The sequence below is a fragment of the Chamaea fasciata genome, unplaced genomic scaffold, assembly GCF_029207755.1.
Source record: "Chamaea fasciata isolate MVZ Bird 193981 ecotype frontalis unplaced genomic scaffold, bChaFas1.0.hap1 SCAF_2, whole genome shotgun sequence".
In the NCBI taxonomy this organism is placed as follows: domain Eukaryota; kingdom Metazoa; phylum Chordata; class Aves; order Passeriformes; family Sylviidae; genus Chamaea; species Chamaea fasciata.
In genome coordinates this window covers 48,101,856-48,123,549 of record NW_027094087.1, presented here as the reverse complement: position 1 = coordinate 48,123,549, position 21,694 = coordinate 48,101,856, and the positions used below count along the sequence as shown (strand labels likewise).

General features: G+C 39.1%; 1 protein-coding gene across 8 annotated transcripts in view; it reads right to left on the bottom strand.

The window, feature by feature from the left end:
• FRY (FRY microtubule binding protein) overlaps positions 1-21,694 on the bottom strand; it is a 177,553-nt gene that overhangs the window by 135,669 nt on the left and 20,190 nt on the right. Inside the window, exon 1 of one of the 8 annotated variants that reach the window (XM_066175976.1) lies at positions 10,899-10,947. The exons of 6 other annotated variants lie outside the window; for them this stretch is intronic. In XM_066175976.1, the coding sequence (XP_066032073.1) occupies positions 10,899-10,911 (13 nt within the window). In that variant the 5' untranslated portion in view covers positions 10,912-10,947. Of the gene's footprint in view, positions 1-85; positions 168-10,898; positions 10,948-21,694 lie in introns of those variants that run through there. One more of the 8 variants, XM_066175973.1, reaches the window with a different exon arrangement.

Below are 21,694 nucleotides of genomic sequence, written 5' to 3'. Positions count from 1 at the left end.
AACTGTGTCAAATTTACATTTTAGTAAAAATGAATAAACTAATAAGACAAATGCAAACATCTATTTGCAGTATTTTCATACCTACCGAGCCCCTTTATAAAGCCGATCACGCTGGATTTTCTCCAACATGCTACTGTAATATCCATGAGCCTGTGAATTCCTGAAATGTTCCACTCCTTCAGTTAGAAAAGTTAGAATCCTTTTCTAACTAAAATTGAAAAATAAATTAGTTGTTTCATAATCCTGTTTCACACTTCCTCACTGCTTGTGAGGAAGACATTTCCTTCAGTTTCTTGGTATTGTTTCTCATTAGACAAATGCTGAAGACCTGCAATGTGTGAGCTAGAGCAGGCCTGCAGATCAGCTCAGCCTTTCCATAACCAAAGGGGTAATTTTTAGCTTCGGCATATGATGATGACCGCTCACAGAGTGGCTGCATGTCTATATTTATCCACAAGTACATACTATGCTGACAGATTAGTGAAACTACTTCAGGCACTCCAAGAACATGAGACAGGATAATGGAGTTCGACAAAAACAAACCACACATATCAAACACATGTATTATCATACAATCCAAGCTGAAAGCACTTAGTATAGAAATGTGAAGCACAGTGACAGCACAGGATGGGTTTTGTTTTGTAACTAAAGTATTTTGGCCAAAAGTACATACAGTCTAAATTCCTTTTGATAAAGCCAACGCAGTATCTCTTCTTTTCCCATGCCAAGAATCAGTGAGAAACCACATATCCTTAAGAACAACTGTACATCTCCTGCAATAACTCTTGAGAAAATTTGCTTTGTTTTAAATCAGCAATTATAACATAAAAAAGAAAACACATTATTAAATAAAGTATGAAGAATTTAATTTACAAGGATATGGTCAATGTGCCACAAAAGGTTTCTGTTTCACCTTTTGAAGGAGAACATTCCCAATTAATCCAAGCTTGATTGACAGAGAATAAAAAAAGGAAACTTTTGCTGAAACAAACAAGCTAAATGTCTAGCAGATCCACTTTTATCTTGGTGGAATAAACTGTAAGATTTCCAAGGAAAATGTTATTCCAGCATATTAGTAAGATGCACTAATAGCACTATTTTAATGTAAGTATTATTTTCATAATTAATTTTCATGTGCCCAGTTCTGGGTCCCTCAGTTTAGGAAGGACGTTGAGATGCTTCACTGCGTCCAGAGGAGGCAATGACGCTGGTGAGGGGCTTGGAAAACAAACCCTGTGAGGAACGACTGAGGGAGCTGGTGTTGTTTAGCCTGGAGAAAAGGAGGCTCAGAGGTGACCTTATCACTCTCTACAGCTTCCTGAGAGGCAGTTGTAGTCAGGTGGGGGGTGTGTCTATTCTCCCAGACAACAACTGATAGAACGAGAGGACACAGTCTTAAGCTGCGCCAAGGGAAATTTAGGTTGGATGTTAGAAGGAAATTCTTCACTGAAAGCATGATTGGGCAATGGAATCGTTGGCCCAGGGAGGTGGTGGAGTCACCATCCCTGGAGGTGTTTAAAAAAAGACTGGACATGGCACTCAGTGTCATGGTTTAGGTGATGAGGAGGTGTTAGGTCATAGGTTGGGCTAGATGATCTTAAAGGTATTTTCCAACCTAGTTCATCCTGAGATTCTCTGAAATCCCAGTAAACATGTATTCTAAAACTCCAGACTCTGAAGACTGTCTAAAACTGTTCAGGCAACTACTGGAGAAGACAATCAGTCATTCTGTGCATTTTCTTGACACAAGAAAATGACATAAAACTATCCCAATTCATCCTGACTTTCCAAAGCCTATTTAATTCAAATACAGGATTCTTCAGGAAGAGTTCCTTTGGTTGACCAATTAGACAGATGGGCTGTAATGCAATAAAGATAAAACCCAAACAATTATACGTAAAACAAAAGTCTGGAAATCCTTATGCCAGAGGAAACACTATCTAGTCTAGAAGATAAAATAGAGAAGAGACAGTGGGGTCAGTTGGGAAAAGTACAATAGAAGTTCAAGATTCTGGAGCAAAACAGCTCATTTGGAAGACAAGCCTAAAGGGAATAGATTCGGGAGGATATCCAAGAAAGTGTTGAGATGACCTCAGTTCTCCAAAATGGATATCCTCAAATACTTGATTATGGCAAAACTATGAGGGAGTAAAGGCTAATTTATACATTTCAGATTCCTTAATTTCTTTAAAGAGACATGCCTCAGGAGAGTCATTTGTGTAAACTGGCATGGGGAAGAGAAAGGAAGAAAATATTTTCCATCATAAAGGCACTCCAGAACTTGGTTACCGATTTACCCAAGATAAGACCAATATTTTAAATTATTTCTGTCTGAGTGCTTGGTGAAAAAATGCTGTTGCCAGGTTTAGACATACTTATTTCATTCTTTTCACAGTACTTGTGGAGCTAAAAAAGACAGTTCCAAATCCTGTAGACTTGGTTAGGCAATTCTTGTCCAAACTTCCTTTTACCATAATAGGAGAATACAAATTTCATGTGAACACAAGGAACAGTAAAGACAGAATACAGGAGACAAATTAATTAGTACATCCACTAAGAAGTGGCGGAATTGCCAATGAAGTGTAAGCTTTGGACAGCCCAACTACTCCACCCAAGGGAAAGGAGGCTTGAACGTTGTGTGTGTATTATGTGTGCACATGCTTGCCATTCTTGAATTTATTTTCAGTATCTCATAAAAAACGAAGCCTAAAACAGACCATGTGGTATTCTCAGTGAGACTGAACATTTTGGGACATAAGGCTAATTCCTCGTAGCAAACTTATTCAGCCCTCACCTTAATCCAAGGGTGGACAACGATTTGGACAATGGAGCCTAAGAACACGTCCCATATGTGGTAATTTTTAAACAATCAGATCCAATTCTCTGCAGGACAGAAACAAAATGCAACCTGGAAATAAATACATGGTCACTCAGCAGGCCTTATGGATGCTAACATAGCACTTGTGGGGAATGCTCTTCTCTGCACATCTACGAAGAGTTCATAGGTTCATGCTACTCAGAAATGCTTATGAAGCAGCCATCTTCTGCGATGGATGCCACCAGGAAATAATCAGTTTAATACAGACAATCTTTGCCCAAACTCAGGGAAACATTGGAACAGCCCTTACGTGACTGTAACATATAGACAGGTCTTATTTGAGATTGACGTGGTGAAATGCCTGTTATCTTTGAAGCCAAAGGCTCCAGTTTAACTTAGAACAGTGGAAAGAATAAAACTGTTGGTTTGGTTTCATTAGCCACTAGCAACCTTCTGGCCCTCACATCCCAGCTGATGGCAGGTAAGTGTTAAGCTTTGTAATCCTCAGAGGAGTACAGCAATTCTCTGCACGAAAGGGGTAATTGATGTGAGAGCCTCTCGAGGAAAGCAGTGAGTGGCACATTTTCTCCCCTTGCATACACAGAGGATTCAAGAATGATGACTGCCAAAACAAATAAACAAACAGGAAATCCTGTCATATGTGTCCATCAACTTTTTAAAGGCCTTTTCACTGACTTGGCTAAGCATCCTGTAAGATATAGGCTTTCCCTCTCTCTTTCTCCTAACTGGCAGGTCAGGGGTTGAGCAGCTTAGCAGTGTTCCCTAGGCTCTTATCTCAGATCCTTGCAAGACATGTGAGTGAGGCAAGAAAGCCATTCTCCTTCCCTCCCATTCTCTTGGCTCACAAGCTATTTTTCTGCTTCTTTTTCTCTAAATCATTATTTTCTTGTCTACATATACCACTGTGCTGAAGATACGTGGGAATATATGCATGTAACATAGTGATTCTTAATGGCACCAGTTCTAGAAATTGCTTGGTTTATTATGAGATTTAAGACTGAAAATGCTAAATGACATGGAAAATCTTGTGGAAAATCTACAACAATTTTCCCATTTGAGTGTTTTATTTAGGGGTGACTTCTCACCAAAGGAGATATCTTTGTTGCTTCTGATGGGATCCAAATCAAACAAAAATACTTCTCAGTTTCCGTGTTTTATATGGTAATGACACGCTGCCTCTTTGAAGGCTGACTTGAGATTAACAATATACTTTCAAAAGATTTCAAAATCTTGGTACCTCTTCCACGTAACTTCACAAGGTTGTTTTTTACCTTTTCCACTTATTCCAAAAGAAAAAAACTCCAAAGAAGGGAGAAAAGATATTTTCAGAAGAGTAATTGTTGGGTTTTTTTCTAAAAAGATTAAAACAGAGACAAGGTTTATTTCTGAAACTACACCAGGACTTCTTTGGGCTCAAATAGAACTTAAAAATAATTTCATTTTGAATAAAGACATTCATATTTTTCTTTTAGACTTTTTTCAGGTACTAGGGCAAAAAGGCTAAGCTCCACTTTGGTTTTGTTGGATCAGATGATAGCTTCCTATAGGATTTTTAGACAGACATTTTGTTGCATTTGCTTTCCTTTTCAGAGACAGGGAGATGAAGATATTCCTGTAATTTTGTGGTTGATGGGTGTTAGCAAAAGAATTATTTTTAGGGAACTTCGAAAAGGGCCGAGGAAGTACAAGGCTAAAAGAGTCCAAAAGAGAAGGAAAAGTTATTTCCAGAAGAGGGACTGACTAGCAAGCAGGGAGGATGTTACCTGCATCTTCTTTCCCTAATGTGCTGCTTTTGGTTGGGGTAGAATTAATTTTCTCCACAGTAGTTGGTGTGGGGCTGTGTTATGGATTTGTGCTGGAAACAGCGTTGATAACCCAGGGATTTTTCAGTCACTGCTGAGCAGGGCTTACACAGAGCCAAAGGCATCACTGCTTCTCACCCCACCCGAGAGTGGGCTGGGGGTGCACATGGAGCTGGGAGGGGACACAGTGGGGACAGTCAACCCCAGCTGACCAAAGGGATATCCCAGACTGTGTGGTGTCATGCTCAGCATATAAAGCTGGGGGAAGAAGGAGGAAGGGGAATCATTCAGTGTTGCAGTGTCTGTCTTCCCAAGTTACTCTAAGCTGGAATGGAGAGCGTGCTTTCCTGGGGATGGCTGAACACCTGCCTGCACACAGGACTGAGCAAGTGGCCTTGTGGTACTTCGTTGCCAGCTGGTTTTAAACCATGACAGCGATACATTTTCTCTTTGGGACAACATACTTTTCCTTTTCTACTTAAATGTTCTGTAATACAATTATAAATCCGGATAAGATGGAATTTTGAAAATATATTTAAACCATTTATTTTTTACCAGACAGAGACATTAAATGCTTGCATCTCAGTCCTATACCAATTTCAATAGCTACCTAAGATGTTAGAACTGGAACCATCCCTGAATTTTTGTTGTCTGTTTGTTCACACTTGCTCTTCCAAACTACTGACATGTTGGATCATGCCGTTAAAAACTGCTGTCTTCCACTGGAATGGAAACAGCATATTGCTTGTGGATGACGTGTCTTCTGTGCCATGTACACATGTATTTGAAAACCTGAGCGTGTTGTGATGCACTTGCACAAACAAACAGCACTTTATTACCAATGTATAGAAAGAAATAGCTTCTAGTTCTCATGACATAACACAGTTCAAAGTCTAAGAGTTGGTTTGCTACAGCTTTGTTTATTTCATGCCATAATAAAGATGTCATGTCTAGTTATGTTTCAAAGTGTAGTGCTATTAAGGAAAATCTTTAAAACTGTACTTGCTTTGTTGCATATTCTGGTGCACTTGATCTACTATATGGGTGCCTTTTAGGGAAAGTTACAAATTTAGCCACCTACCAACCAAATATCAAACTTAATCTAGCCATCCAGGCTCTGGGTAAATTGAGACTGACGTTTCTAGGTGATCCATCAAACCCTTCTTATTTTCTCCTCTTAAGACAGAATAAATCACTTTCTAGAGGTGCCTATCCCTCATTCAGTGATTACTAAAAGAGAACAGACAATAAAGATGCCCAAAGTTATTAGCGATGACTCTCACTCTTAAATCTGTAGACTCTTCAAGAGCACCTTGTATGGATTAAACTGCACTGTGGTGCTTTTTAGCTGCTGCTGGCTCAAATTCTTGCCCTTGCTTGTGTGGGTGGAAAATGGCACAACACCAGCAGTAAACCAAGCCACAAACTGGATCTGTGGACTGGCAAGTTAAACCATCACAAACCAAGAAGACTTTCACAAAATTTTGTGAAGCTTTCTTTGATGACACCACAGGAGGGATTTCTCTGAATAAAGACTAACATGAGAGAGACATCAATTCATGTTTTCCTTTACACGTGGAGCACACAAAGTAACATCTATACAATGAAAAATGAAAGAAAAAAATTATGCAACCAAAATCTGGATTAATATTTATTATCAATCACCTACTCTATGTCTGACTGAATCACTACTGCCATGACTTAATACTGACAGCCGCAGCACACTCATGAGATTGCCTGTCTTCCATATTCGGGCCTCTTTGCTTACAGCCATCTTTTATTAGCCACACACCATTATGATGCTATTGTATCTAATAACCCTTTATTACATTACATTAACAAATCTTTGAAAGTAGGTTCATTTGCTTCTTCGCCACAAACCCAACTACAAATGCAAACATTTGCTGCTTTGGTAGACTGCGGCTCCAGGATATAAATACTTTTTGTGGTGACTGAAATACAAGATAATGTATTTTACCATCCATATGAGCTCAGTGAAGGTTTCTGAAAATTTGGCTCAAGTGCAGCTGCCCACTGAGAAACTTTCACTTGAACAGATGAGTGGAGTGCATGGAATTTAGCTGCTGTCCAAGGGACCTTCTGCATGACCAGTCAGTTGCAAATACCTAATACAACATGGACAGGACATTGCTCTCAAGTTGGACAGTGGGCCATGACAGAAAACTCCTTCCATGCATTGAAATGTCTAAATGTTTTGGAATGCCAGAAATATGTTATTAAATTTGGAGAGGAACAGACACCTATGGAGATGAACTCTGTGTAAGTTAATTACAAAAATAAAGAATCCTAGGGTTTGCATTGCATTTTTCAAATAAACAGCTTAAACCCTGAAAAAACAGAGTAATTCATTAGAAAACCCAAAGAGCCTAATCAAATCTGAAAATAATAAAAACATGCTTTTTATAGTATAGTCGAAGGGAAATTCAGCATTCCTGAGGGCTGGGACAAAATTAATGTCGTATCAGATTTTCTCAAGTGTCAGCAAGGGCAATCCAGGCAAACGCAGCACAGCTGGCCTGATACTCATCCAGGAGTGGCTGCATTTGATTAATAAAGAACCGAAGTATGATAATACAATGCCATAATCATAGGTTTTTGGAAAGTAAATTCTATTAAATTAACCATATCTTTTTATGAGATTATACATTCGGTCAGCAAGGCTGAAAGTGTAGTCTTACATCTTTGCTTGGCAATTGGATTGGTAGTTTACCAAACTGTAAAATCAACGTTCCCAACCAATATAGATTAAAAGATAGGTAATGTCTATGAATTAAGGATGAATCATACTGTAATGAATGTAATTCTAGTGGAGATACTGAGACCAGTTCTTGGTTATATACTATTTATAATTTCTGTTAATGATGTAGAAGAAAAGCGTTTCTATAAAGTTTACAGGCAAAACACAAATTAAGGGTGACAGAAAAAATAGCAAAAAAAAAAAAAAGGTCCTTCTACTCAGTTTGAATAGCATTTGAAACTTAAATACAAGCAAATAATAATGAGATATTAATTCTAACCTATGGAGGACTTCACAGCCAGAAAAAAGGCCACACAGACAGAAAGCGGCTTTCTCTTCCTGGGAAACACTGATGATGAAAAAAGGCCTGAGACGAGGATGACTAATGTGTTGGAAACAGGCTTGCTATTCTTGTGACCTGAAGAGCTATGGAGAGCCTTTTCAAGCAGTGTGAAAAAAGCAAAAGCAGGAAAGCCCTACTGCTTCATTGTCAGTGGCTCTGCAACCACTGCTGGATGCTCAGTCCTGTTCTGGTGTCTGCAGCTTGAGAAAAGATGCTGGTGAACTAGAGAACATTCGGGAAAGGTGAAAAATAACTCATGACTGCAAAAGTTGCCTTGAAGTTTAATTTAGTTTGACCACGAGAAAGTTGCACCATCTATCTTCTAACAGCAGAAATGTGCACCTATTGCTCCTACAATGGCACCTATTTGCAAAACGTATTTCATGGAACCCTTACCCCCTAACACCTTTTTCAGACAGTATAGGCACTCAGGCACATCCAAAGTCTGATTCATTACAATAAACATCTCTAAAGCAGCTAATCTGAACTGCACCCCTGCACCTCTTCACTGGATATCAGGAAAGCCAGGCTTGATTGTGTAAGGTGTAAAATATACACGCTAAGGATGCCTGAAAGTTAGATGAGATGATTTCCAAGCCCATTAGGCATGAATATCAGGAATAGAAATTTGCTAAGAGAAAGCGCTTTTTTCAGCAACATCCCATGTCTGGAATTTTAGGCTAGATGAATGCATTAAAGAAGTTAAACAAAAAGGGAGGAAAATTAACTGCCAGAATGCTATTAAGTCTGGTGCTGATTCTTCCATTACTGGGAATTTTAAATTAAGATTTTTTTAAAGATGTGCTTTGTCTCAAACAGAAATTAATTTAGAGAAGCCATAAAGCCCTCTATGTGGAGCACAGATTGGATGACACAATGTTTTTTCTGGTTGTATAATTTATGACTTGTTGAATATATTAGTAGGAAACACAGTTCTGAGAATAATCTCTCATTGGTAAAGCTAGGATACCAAGGTTGTAAGAAGGATTCTTCTTTCTCTAATCATGATAGTATCAAGAAGCAGAAGTCTGAATTTCTATCAGTACTTGATTTCTCTTTGTACATCCAGGTACAAATATAAATTGTATGATCAGAGTATCACAGTTGTGTCTCCTAAAGAGCCAGGAGAGCTCAGAAGAAAAACACACATCCCTAGCTTTAAGCAAATAGGCCAGAATTGTACTGTGAGAAACCTCCAATTCTCACTGCAGAAAGACATTAAAACCAGAAGAATACTGACCTAAAAATGCACTAATGGTTTTGCTAATAGGTAGGTAATCAGAGAATTCAAAATGAAGAGTGTAGGCAATTTTGCCAACACTGTTCCAAGACCTGTGATCTTACCATAAATTCCATTAGTTACAAACATCAGATGTTGTTATGGGACATCATTTCACATAAAAACAATGACAAGCTATATTAGCATAATGGGTTATTATTCCCAGATCCATGTGATCAGTACTCCATGGCATCCCAATGATAATGAACGCCTTTGTCACAAAGAAAGCATGTACAAAACAATACGAAGCATTAACCTCAGACACCTGAAATGGTACATAAGGCTGTTAACATATTAAGAATTTAAACATCAGCATTGACATTCTTTCTGTATATACAAAGAAATTTTCCCCATGTTGGCAGCCAATCACTGCCTTTGTGGGGATGTGACATTTCCAGGACACTTTCGCTCAGGGCTCACCAGTTGGGAAGTTGAGTGCTTAAAATCAGCCTGTGGAACAGAAACCATAAAAAAATGACCCAAATTATAAATCGCTTGGATAAATCTGGGTAAAATTTGCTGGTAAATTTACTGGGTAAAGCAGCATCTCAGAACAGGATCCACAACAGCCAACACTGCCTTAGATATATCCACACAGTGACCTCACATTGTCGGGCACTTCAAATGTTTAAAGCAGAACAGAGAAGCAGCTCCTCTCCTTTTCAGTTTGGCTGTAATTGCTATTTTTGTACCAGCTTAATAGCTAAAAAAACTCACTAAGAATGTGATAGTTTGGGGTTAAATGCTTAATTAAACTTCAAGGTTTTGAAATCCTATCTCCAACCTTTAAAAAACCTTCATCTGGAATGAATAATACAGTAATTTTAAAATAAAGTTTGTGGTGATTCTGTTTTGTTTTCTTTTAATGAAATCAGTATAGTTCCAACTCCACTGATGTAAACAGTTAAATACTCTCTAGTTTTCCATGAAAACCCACAGGACAATATTCAACTTTCTGAAAATGCCATTCAGTATATCTTACTTAAATTATCAATGCAGATACTTATTAGATTTTCAGGACACCGTGCCAGTTCTTCTACAGTTTATGGAAAATCATAGTTATCATTTGAATCAAAAATGCATATGATTTCTGATTCAAAACAGAAAAAAGAGATTGAAAAAGATTGCCATTGATCACACTGATCACTTGTCTTTAATGACATTTAATGTTCACTGGTCACTTGTGTTTAGGAACTTTAATGACTGAAGATCATTTTCTGTATTAATTAGAAAGACAATTTGTTATTTATATTTATACACACACATAACAGTAATGTAGAGATTTGAACCTTCTAGCCAAATGTTTCAAACTCTGCTCCTTATAAAGCAGGTAAACATATCTGACCCAATAAATGTAAACAATATCAACTTGAAATGTCTTTTTTGGATTTAATATTATAAAACTGAGAATACTGTAACAAAAAGTCATGCCCCAAGGATATTATCATAATACAAATGGAATTTTTAAAATGCATGACATCTCAGTCAGGCTTTAGGAAAGTTTACCGACTAGGTTGAAATCTGGTAAGCATGCTAGCTGTGCAAGAGGTTCTGAAAAGTTACACACCTCTTCATACTTAATGGAGAAAAATGCTTGATTAAAATTAGAGCTAGCACGTTTGACAAAAACTATCTCATTACTTTCCAGGGAGAGATTCCTTTATGTAACAAGGAAATTACTGCAGAAATTAGTAACAGACTTAATGGCGATCTAGAAACAACGGTATTAATATTAGGCAGATAGTCCTTTTAAGTATCTATTAATATCAAAGCACATGATAAATTTAAATAAATATCTAACTTGCCAGCAGTGTGATGCTTCCATTTTACTCCTTGAAGAACTACTGCTTGTCCTCAAATAAATGAAAAACCCTTACTTGTAAACACCATCCTCAGAGCTCCATTGTAGCCGTCAGTCACCTGGAATTCCCACTTTGGGCAAAACAGAGCTGGGAATCGGCCCAGGAGCAGCTATGCTAATACATGGACCTTCTGTCACTGCAGCTGCAGTGAGAAATCCTGTTTCTCCCCTTCCAGTGAAGAGCTGGACCTTACACTGCAGTTTAAGGACATAGTCAGTCTTATTTTTTCATGCTTTAAAAACAAATTCTATCTTGAAAGACATTTATAGATTCACATGGTAAATAAGTTTCCAGATTTTTGCTCCAAATAATCCCTTATTTCACTTGATTATTTTTTCTCCTTTTTCATTACTAATACTTATATACTTCAATGTGTATACGTATACTTAAACGTCACAACATGCTATTTACCTTCTTTCAAATCCCTGATGAGGAGATAAAGTAAAGCCGAGAGTCCATCCCTGCAGTACACAAGTGCTTAGCTCAATCTAATGTGATAACAAAACATCCACAAGGATATTTTTAATATTTACAGCACCTCATGCCAGTTTTTAACACATTGCTCATAAAACTATTATGCTTGAATGTATGCTGAGTGACACTCAAATATTCCCTAATGCCCAAATACATGGTTTGTTTCTTCATTCAGATGAGAACTGTCAAAAGTGCCCGGATCTGTCTGACACCCTCCCCCAGGAGATGCTACTACAGACTAGTTTTTATTATTAGCTTAGACATTACCTCCTGTATTGGAGGAGAAGTCCATTAGGAAGTTATCTGCTACTGCATTACAAGTAATAATAAATAGAATAATAAGCTGAGAGGACACTTTGTTCATCTGTGTGCTTTCCACTGTGCTGCATTACCTCGTTGGACCCAGGTTTTCAGAAGTGAGGTAATATAGAGGATGTATGATTAATCTGATGCCAAATGAACCAACTGTTGACCCAGTTACCTTAACAGCATGCATAAGGCACTTGCTGTTCTCCTCACCTGATAACATCTAACACTTCATGTCCACCCAAGCGCTGAGGCAAAGGAAGGCATACCCTGTGCTGGAAGGATGTGCTATAAAGCAAGGACGTAGGACGGAAATCAGGTCTCCTGCACTGCACTCTGCTCTTGGGAGGGGATTTCTCTGTCTCTCACCTCCCCCATCTTCCCAGCTGCTCTCTTCTTACTCCATCTCTACCAGCTGGTGTCTCCTCATGGCTGTGTCTTCCCCACTTCAGGCCCCCTATTCCAGTTCCGGACTCTCGTGCACTGATTCTCCATCTAAACATTGCTTATCTCACCCTTCCAGCCCTTCTAACCCCATCCCATTCCTTCCTCCATCCCATCCTTACCCCTTCACCCACTCCTCTCTAGTGTCCCCGTGGCTCCATCTCATAACAGGCACTCTTAATTTCTACTCCCACTGCCTGGGAAGTATCAGTTCCTCTACTTCTGATTCCTTCTCCATAATGATTCCTCTGCCTCTTCTTTCATTTCCACAGGGTCTTTGCTGGGCTTGTACTGCAGATTCACCCCCTCTGCCATCACTTTCTTTGTATAGTGACTGAACAGAGGCAGTTGGCTGTAAGGTCTCTGTTCCCAGCCCATTCCAAACAAGGACATTTTTAACATGAACAAAAAATAGGGTTTCTTCTGTATTTTTCTCATTATTAGAGGGGGTAGAACCATTTCATCAGAAAATTCTAAAATTCACTTTCAGGGACTTAAAGATTAGAAGTGCTTTAGCCCAAACTGCAGAGCTCAGAAAAAGAGAGGATTTACATTAAAAAAATAGGCACTGCAATATACACACAATCATTTTTAAAAAATTAAATAACATTCCAACCTCTCTATATTAACAACTTTTAAAAGTTCATTAAAACAATAATTCAAAATATTTCAGTCATTTCAGTTGCTACAGAGGTCTGCAAGTCCTTATAACACTTCTACCTGTCCTATCTCCTACTGCTTGGATACATGACAGACAAATGAGTAAAAACAATCAACATTTTTAACTTCACATTTCCTTTGAAAATATTTTCGTTTTCCATAACATATTTTTAAAGATTTACAAAGGACACACTGAGACTTTGCTAAATTTACTACAAACCCTGATGACTTCTGTATTTTGAAAAGTGATACATTTCAATTTCCGATTTCCAGAGAATCAGAAATGCTCTTGATCAAACATACTCAACCCAGTAAAGAATAAATACACGGTTCTGTCCCACCTTCCTGCCTATGAACAATAGAACAAAAATCAAAATAACTACCTAGCTTTGGTTCAGATGGCACACAGATAAAGGGTGGCATGAGGTTATTTGTTTCAAATATCTGCCTTCATAGAAACAGAAATACAGCTAAGTAATTTTCTCCTCCTTTAAGACATCAGTAGCAACAAATATGCATGCTGTGGAATTTTAGAACAATCCAATGACACTTCCATATGAAAATTACTACTTACTGTCAATTAAAAATCTCATTATATATATTAACTGGCTGAGTCACGATTTACAATGTGTCACTTGGCTACCAAGAATGTGAACGAAAAAAGGTTCTTCCAGTTCAAAAACAGAAGACAGGGCTTCATTTCCAGATCTAACACAGGATATGTGTTTCTCAGTTAATTTCTCTGTTTTGATTTGCCCAGGAATAGCAATAAAGCAATCCTTCATATTCAGGTAATAATGCTGGAAGAATTTAAGTCTGTAAAGCTTCCAGATGGGAAGCACTGTATGAATATTAGTATAATGGAGACCATTGCAAGCAAGTTATTTGCAGACGTTTCCCTGCACCTGAATTAATGAATGTCAATTTGCATCTTGTGAATGTAATTTAAAAACAGGCAATACAGTGAGTTTTGTGTGGAATCCTCTCAAAGGTGTGACTGAAGCTTGCTTCACAGATGGGGTATTTATGAAGGCTATCACAGCAAGGATTTCCCTGTGTCTAAGAAGGCAGGAGGTTCATGCAGCCATTTTTCAACATCTGAGATTCCCTCTTCACTGTCTAACAGCCTTAATTTGCAAATCTGTAGAAATTAAAGTATCTTCAAGAATTCTACCCTTCTCTGAATTGTCCTGATTTTGGTTAACATGTCCAAAAACACTCAGACAGGCAGACTGAGTAAGTTTTGTTTTCACAGGAAAGTTATCTAAAACAATTCCAGTTACAAGGGAATGACTACTTTCAGCGTGTGGTATCTCAGTAATGAGCAAAGAATAAACCTTATTTTGAAAACACACAACAATGCATTGCTGTGAGTATATGCAGAAACCCACTCTGCAAAGTTCTCAAGGAACTTCAACACGAACTCTATCCAGGCAACCTTCTGACTAAAAAACCAAAATTTATTAATTATAATTCATAAATTATAATCAGAAATGCAATATGAAAGATAATTCTGTATATTGTGTTCAACAAAACTTGTTCAAGGAAAACAGTATCAAAACAAACCCATTTATATATGGACATCCTTTGAAGTTTAATTTACTCCACACACAAGTTGAGACTCTTCAAAGTTAGAGAGAGAGGAGATAGCTTGAGATTAGGAAAAAATGTTAGCATAATGATCACCCAACTATAGGAGAACTCCTTGGAACCAGTATCTTTGTCAGACTTCTGTGCTGAGCCATGTACTACTTAAGAATTCAAGGGAATATAAATTAGTCTTCCAAAGTCAAGCTTTTCAAAATAAAACTAAACCATCTGCAACTTCATGATTATAAATAAGATCAAGATCTGATGCATTCTGTTGATCAGTCCTTGTCTGATACTAATCCATCTAATGTCTTCACATTTTGGACATACACAAACTGTGATTTCTCACCCCCTCACTGACGAGTGAAAAACCACAGCAGTCTCTCAACTTGTATGCATTAGCACTACATGTGTCGACTGCAAATTTCTGAAAAAAATAGAAAGTATCCAGGATAAACATTGTATAGCATGTCTCCCAAAACGGCCTACCCCCCTTTTTTTTTAATGTGTGAAACTTCTCTCCTAAGGCCCCATTCACCTAATTAAGCTCTTTATCAGCAATGTATTCCCCTAGAGAAACATGATACTGTCACTATAGTGATCCCACAGTATTTACAAAACAACACTCAGATTTCTCTTCAAACCAGTGCCCTGAAAAGAGCCCCAAAATCTTTCTTCTGAGACATGACAAAGATGAATCTCTCAGGCACCTCTAATACCAGTTGTGTGAGTGATCTTATAGTATGCACAAACATCAATATTTTGGGGGGTGTCTCTATATCTGTGATATCTCTTTCTCACAGATGAGGAAGCAAGTGGCATTCAGTAACCCAGTGAAACTACTGCTATTTGGCTGAGAGCAAACTGGGAAGTCAGTCTTTCTCAGATGTGTTTCATTCAGTGACTTGTTTTAGCAAGCTCTGCTGTCTGCTGTGAAAAGAAAGACTCTGCCACCCCTCGGTTTTGAATGTGAGTATAATTGGCAATATAGAGATCATAAATATTGAAGGAATTGCCAGGCTTCTCAGTAGTTCCTGCGAAAAAGAGAGTCTGGGCTTCTGAACTCTGAACTTGTTCAAGTTCTACATTTCCCCCTTTGAGATGTGCCATATCAAGGGGAACTCCAGAACCTGGCAGACAGAGGCCAGAGAGACCATCCTGCTGAAAAAAGAGGCAGAAGTATCATTCAATACTTCATTCCACTATGACTAAATTCCCTGCCTCATTCAGCAATGGGTCCACATTGCCCTTGTTCAACCTTTTACCCCTAAAGAAGCAAGAATAACTCTCCTTCTTGACTTTGATATTCCTTGCAAAGCCCACCTCCAGTTGCGTTTGGAATTCCCAAGCACTGTCCCTGCATGCCCAGGCAATGGCTATAAATTCCTTCATTGCAGCCAAATCACACTTCTGCCTGGGATATATTGCCTTTTTCACAGTGGAGCTCAGCCAAGAGGTCCCTGGTAAGCCAAGCCAGTCTTCTCATACTCCTGCTTGTTTCCTTAGGAATGGGGAGTCCACTCTTGTTATTGGAAGATGCTGACCTCAAACATGTCAGCTTTCCTAAGCTCCTTTGCCTTTTAGAGCTGTCCCTCATGAAATCCCCACTAATAGTTTCTGAAATCTCAAAACTGAAATATACTCTCTTTAAGTCCAGGGTCTGTACACAGCTACCCTTTCCCCACTCTTCATAGGATTTTCTGAGCTCCAGCCAGGTCTTCCACATTAATGGGTAACAGACCCAGTTGCACTTCACCCATTTGATCCATTGTAATTCAAGAAGTTACTTCCAACACCCTTAAGAAATCTTGACTGCTTGCATCCTACTATTTTGCACTCGCAGCAGACATCAGGAAGTTCAAGTCTCTCATGTGAACCAACATTCACGAACTTCCTCAAGTTGTTCAAAGAAGACTTTCTACACTTCCTTGCCCTGATTAATGCCCTGTAACATATTCCCACCACTACCCTGAAACACTTCAAGTAATCTGTTCTAATCCTGACCCACAAAGTCTCCAGTACACTGTCACCCATCCATCCCATAGAAGAGTACCAGATCCGTAAGAAGTTCCCTCACAAAGACAGCAACGTCCACTCCTTATTTCCTTGCAGGTCCTCCCTCAAGAGCTTGTATCCATCCATCCATCCATCCATCCATCCATCCATCCATCCATCCATCCCAGCATTCCAACAGTGTGAGCTGCTAGCACCCAGCTTGCTACTGCTGTGACCTTGTAACTTGTGACTGCATATAACACTTGACTTCTTCCTGAATGTTTTCCAGAATGCATGTATTTGTATACAATCATTTAAGGTATGCATAAAATATATAAAAGGCTGTCTCTTCATCCTGTTCTACAGTTCCTACTATGTTTCTCTTATTCCCTTTGCCCTGCATCCTTTGCTTTCCACCCCTGTTCACTGCCACCTAACTGAACCATGGATCATAATTCCCCCTCCACTGGTACCCCTAGTTTCCAGCTCTCAGCAGGATGATGAGCCAGTCAGCAGATGTTTAGTCCTGCTTTGTCTATTTGTCTACTATTGAACATCTTACTGTTTGCATTCTTAAAATATAAACCATGCAAGAACTTAAAATATCTCACTGATAGAGCTACTGCGAAGTCTGAACATTATGTTTAGTATTCCTTTTAGCTAGTGCAATAGAGAAAGGACTGGATGATTCAGAAGAAAGAATATTTGAGGAGAAGGGATTTTCTTTCCAGGAACAATTAATTCTATTCCAGTTTAGGCAACTGCAATGACTGAAAAATTACCAACTCACAAATAACTCAGTTACTTGTCTCTGTGAAATTATTCTGCATTCCAAATTTATCATGGAAACAATAGCATCAACTTCACTGCTGATGCTCTGAAAAGAGAGGGATCCAAAATTACCAATATTTAGAGGCAGGCATAGGTACAGGAGTCACTATTAAAGTACATGTGATTTACCATACAGTTCCCCCAGCCTAATAGCAGGAATCAGCCAAAACTGCCTCGCACTCCTAGCAGTGTACCCTCATCCCGTTTCTCATGCTGACACCAGCATCTACACCATTTTAGAAAGTTTAGCTTTCAGGATATTAACTCTATGGGTAATTAGGGCGGCAGAGAAGGGGTAGGAGCATGGGGACAGGAGTAAGAGGCTGGGATGAGACTGTCCCTCCCAGCCACAGCTACTGCAATGCCATGTGTACCATTCATGATTTCAACACCCACAGGAATTCAGTCTCTAGGGATACCAACTCATAGCAAGTGTCTGTAGTTTCTGATTGTTTAGAAACTCAGGAATGAATACAGAAAATAAACTTAGACAAGCACATGCAACTGTAATCTGTAGGTGTGGAGCATGCTTCCTCCTGCCCCCAAGTCAATACACAGAAAAGAATTAAACTATTAATGCAATGAGTGTATCAAAAGTGGAGAAAATACAAAAGGATTGTTAAGTAGTAATTTACTATAATATATTAGTAAAATAGTTTATATTCTCCAGTATTAAATTTTAAACACTATTGTACATTTTATACTCCTAAGATATCCTGTTTATCACTTTACTTATATATATATACTCTTTTTTTCATAATTATAGTTTTTATATTTATATAGACATCTAAAAATAAAAGACACCACAGCTTATTCAATGGTATGTCACATGAATAGAGAAAACATAAGAATTGTTAGTTCTTTCCCTGATCCTTTTGAATATATTTTTAAGAATGCAAACAGAAAGATGTTCAATAGTAGACAAATAGACAAAGCAGGACAAAACATCTGCTGACTGGCTCATCATCCTGTTGAGAGCTGGAAACTAGGGGTACCAGTGGAGGGGGAATTATAATCCATGGTTCAGTTAGGTGGCAGTGAACAGGGGTGGAAAGCAAAGGATGCAGGGCAAATGGAGTAAGAGAAACATAGTAGGAACTGAACTAGCAATACCAGAAAAAATTGAACTGCTGGTATTTTGATAACATCAAGGATATCACAAATTAATCACTCAAAGTGAATACATACAGTATAACAGAATAGTTTTGTTTTTACCACAGGTAAAATAATTAGAGCCTTTATGGAATATCTACCAGTAATTAACAAAGCCTAGTTTTCCAGACTATCGTATATTTTGGTGTTTTGAAGTTTTACCACAAAAATTTATGTACTATACTGCAGTCAAAGCATTTGTAGATTTTTACTGCAGTGATTCAAACTTTTTAATGCCAAGAAAACTCATTCTACAAAACAAGTGTATCTTGCAATAAAGCACTAATGATTTTCTCATCCTATTTTTCCCTACCGGTATGGTAGAAACGCTTCTGGAATGTCCTCAACAGAGTAGCAAATATCAAAAGAAACAAAAAATCCTATTTTAAGAAGTTCTCATGTTTCCAAAGTAATAAAACTTCCACTTTCCCTCGCTTCTGAGAACTATGTCAAAATGCAAGTTCTAAAATGGGTACCGCCAGAACATAAACAGCCCAAACACTGCGGTTTACTATCTTTCCCTTCGGATCAGACCAAAGACAAAGAAAGTTCCTGGGAGACAACCGTCACCGTTATCAAGGAAGACACTTCACTGCTGACAATCACAGACTACCTAGAGCTGGAGAATACACTAAGCACCCTCCCTTCAGGCTCAATGGACGGAGCAATCAATCCCCTTCACACAGCACAACACCCTGAATTAATGGCATCCCTCGTCCCAGGCAGGCTCAGATGCCGAGACAGGAGCAGATGCTAAACCTTTGTGCCCAGGGCTCCCCGAGGGCAGCGGCAGTGGAAGGGGCAGCTCTCTGCAGCTGTATGGGGGTGAGACCTCAGGAGCCGGCAGGACACACGGGTCCCAGGTTCTCGGTCTGCTCACCGCAGCCACCGGCCCTTTCCCAGCCGCTTCAGGCGAGAACTCATCCTCTGCCTGTGAGGTGAGTTTGCAGCACATCAGCTTCTGGAATCAGGTCATTTGGGCCGGCAAGAGTACGGATGCCAGGAGCAAGAGGGGAAGGAATGATAGGTTCTCCTTGTTCAGTGAATGTGCTTGTCTAAGTGGGCGCTGGGAAACACAAAGGAGCCTCTTTCCTTGATCGGTATCTTGCTACAGATCTCTAAGTCTGATAGCATGGTGTGCTCAGTGTATTCAGCCTTAAACAGGTCTGTGTTTGACTGCAGATAAGGGAAACCTACGAAACAGCTGTTATCACCCTTACGCACAATCAAATCTAACTAGAAGATCAAACCAGTGCCGTAGAGACTTGGACGTAACAGAGACTTTCAGCTAAGAAAGCGTTCATGGCCTTCCCTTTTCTCTTGCTCATCTACACAGGACTTCATGAATATTCTCTGTAAAAAGGCTGAATTTTATTGCCTTGTGTATTACGTTCATTTAATGAAGGCCTAAGTGTTCTTTATTAATTTCTTTTTCTAACATGGTAGAAACATATCTTCAAGAGAAGAACACAGATGACCACATGGCAGCTAGCAACCCTTCAGGCTCCACCTTGGCCACCGGGAAGTCTCTGACACCTGATGCTCTTCTGATCACAGAACTTGTTTGGATGCTAGCCCTGTGTCCAGCTCGGTATGTGACCAGCAAGCTGTGGAGGAGCCAAAGATCCTACCGGGAGTGCTGTGGGATGTGAGCTGATGTGGGTGTCTGTGCGGTCCCAGGCCTGGGCTGTCTCTGATGTTAGCACCACTTGTAGACAAGCAGTAGTTTTGACAGTGGGCACACAGGGGCACAGAGAAAGACGATGATGACACAAGGATTTTGATGTGCATGTAGGCTACTGTGGAAGAAGGCAAGGAAGTATGGCCACGAGAAAGAGACCAGAAGTCCTGATACTAGGAAAGTCCTTATTCTGAGTCTGCATTAGACACAAGTCAGCAGAAAACCCCCTTGCTATTCAAAGGTAGATAAACAAGCATTGCAATCCTTAAAATCAGGCCCTGCAGACAACTCTGTTCTATGAGAAGTGCCAAATACAATATTCCCTATCCAAAATATGCAATATCATTTCATTACACAGAAAGAAACCTTAAAACCTATCTCCAGCAACTGTGAGACAAAGAAATGCAGCTTCTACAAGCCCACACAGGAGCTGACTTGTGAGAGCACGAGTGAGCCATCTACCTGTGCCATTTAGATTCTTCTACAGAATCCTTTCCTCCAATAAACTTAATTGCTGATCACATATAGGAACTGCAAAAGGCAGAATTTGTTACAGACTTTTCTGCAGTTTATAATGGTGGTACTCTAGGTTCTTGTAGCTAGATTTCAAAATTTCTGTACAGATTTTTTTCTTAAAACTATGAATTTGAAAAAGTCATTTGGAAATTAAATCCAGAATAATCTTATTTATTCAAAAAAGTAAAAAAAAAAAAATCTAAGGAAAGATCAGGCTTAAAATTCTTAACATTTGTATTCACGTATTATGCCTTGAATAAATTACACGTTTATTTACAAAAATGCATTTTGCAATATTTCCACAACAAATCTGAGGGAAAGACTCTTAATTGTCCTAGTTTTGGTAAGCCCTATTTTATTCTTGTCAGCTTATTGACCTCAGTGGGCCAAGTGAGCACCACTCACCTTGTGCAGCATAGCCATTTTAGCAGTACTTTCAAAAAGAAGTAATGCAAATGATTAATGCAGTTGTTGACTAATGCAACACTGATCAAAACCACTCGAATATTTAAGAAAATATAAGAATGCACATGAGATGGGTAAAAAAGCCCCTCAGATTATTCTTATTATCCAACCAGAGAATCCCAGTCCTGATTCCATCTCCAACACAATACAGGAATATTTTCCAGACAGGACAACGTGCACAGTATCTTATGGACACATGCAGAGCAAAAGTCTGTCTTGGGAGCTGCACAAAAGGAGCATTTTGAGATCTCTCAGTTTGATGGGATGATTGGAAGGCCAGACTGTGACTTGGCTGTTTTATCCCCGAGGAAGAAGAGCGCAGGCTCTCTGAGAACACACCACGGACTGTAACAGACTGCATCATCCGGACTGCAACAGTTAAAGTGAACCCCACTGTCCATAAATTACCTGCCTCCTTAGCTGGATGATGGGCATGCAAATGCAAGCAGCATGCTAGGTGAACACCTCAGCGAGTGCTGTGTGACACTGAACTGAAATCCTGCCTGGCATGTCAAGAACACTAGTTTGTTAAATTCCTCAGACAGCAAAATCAGGGGAAAATGTCATTCCAAGTAGAATAACTGAGTATATTTCATGGTATGGGCAACAGACATGGATGGCAACCTGCTAGAAAATGCTAATGTTCTCTGTAAGCCAAAACACAAATCAATGGAAAGACCTGGTTTTGGTGGGACTA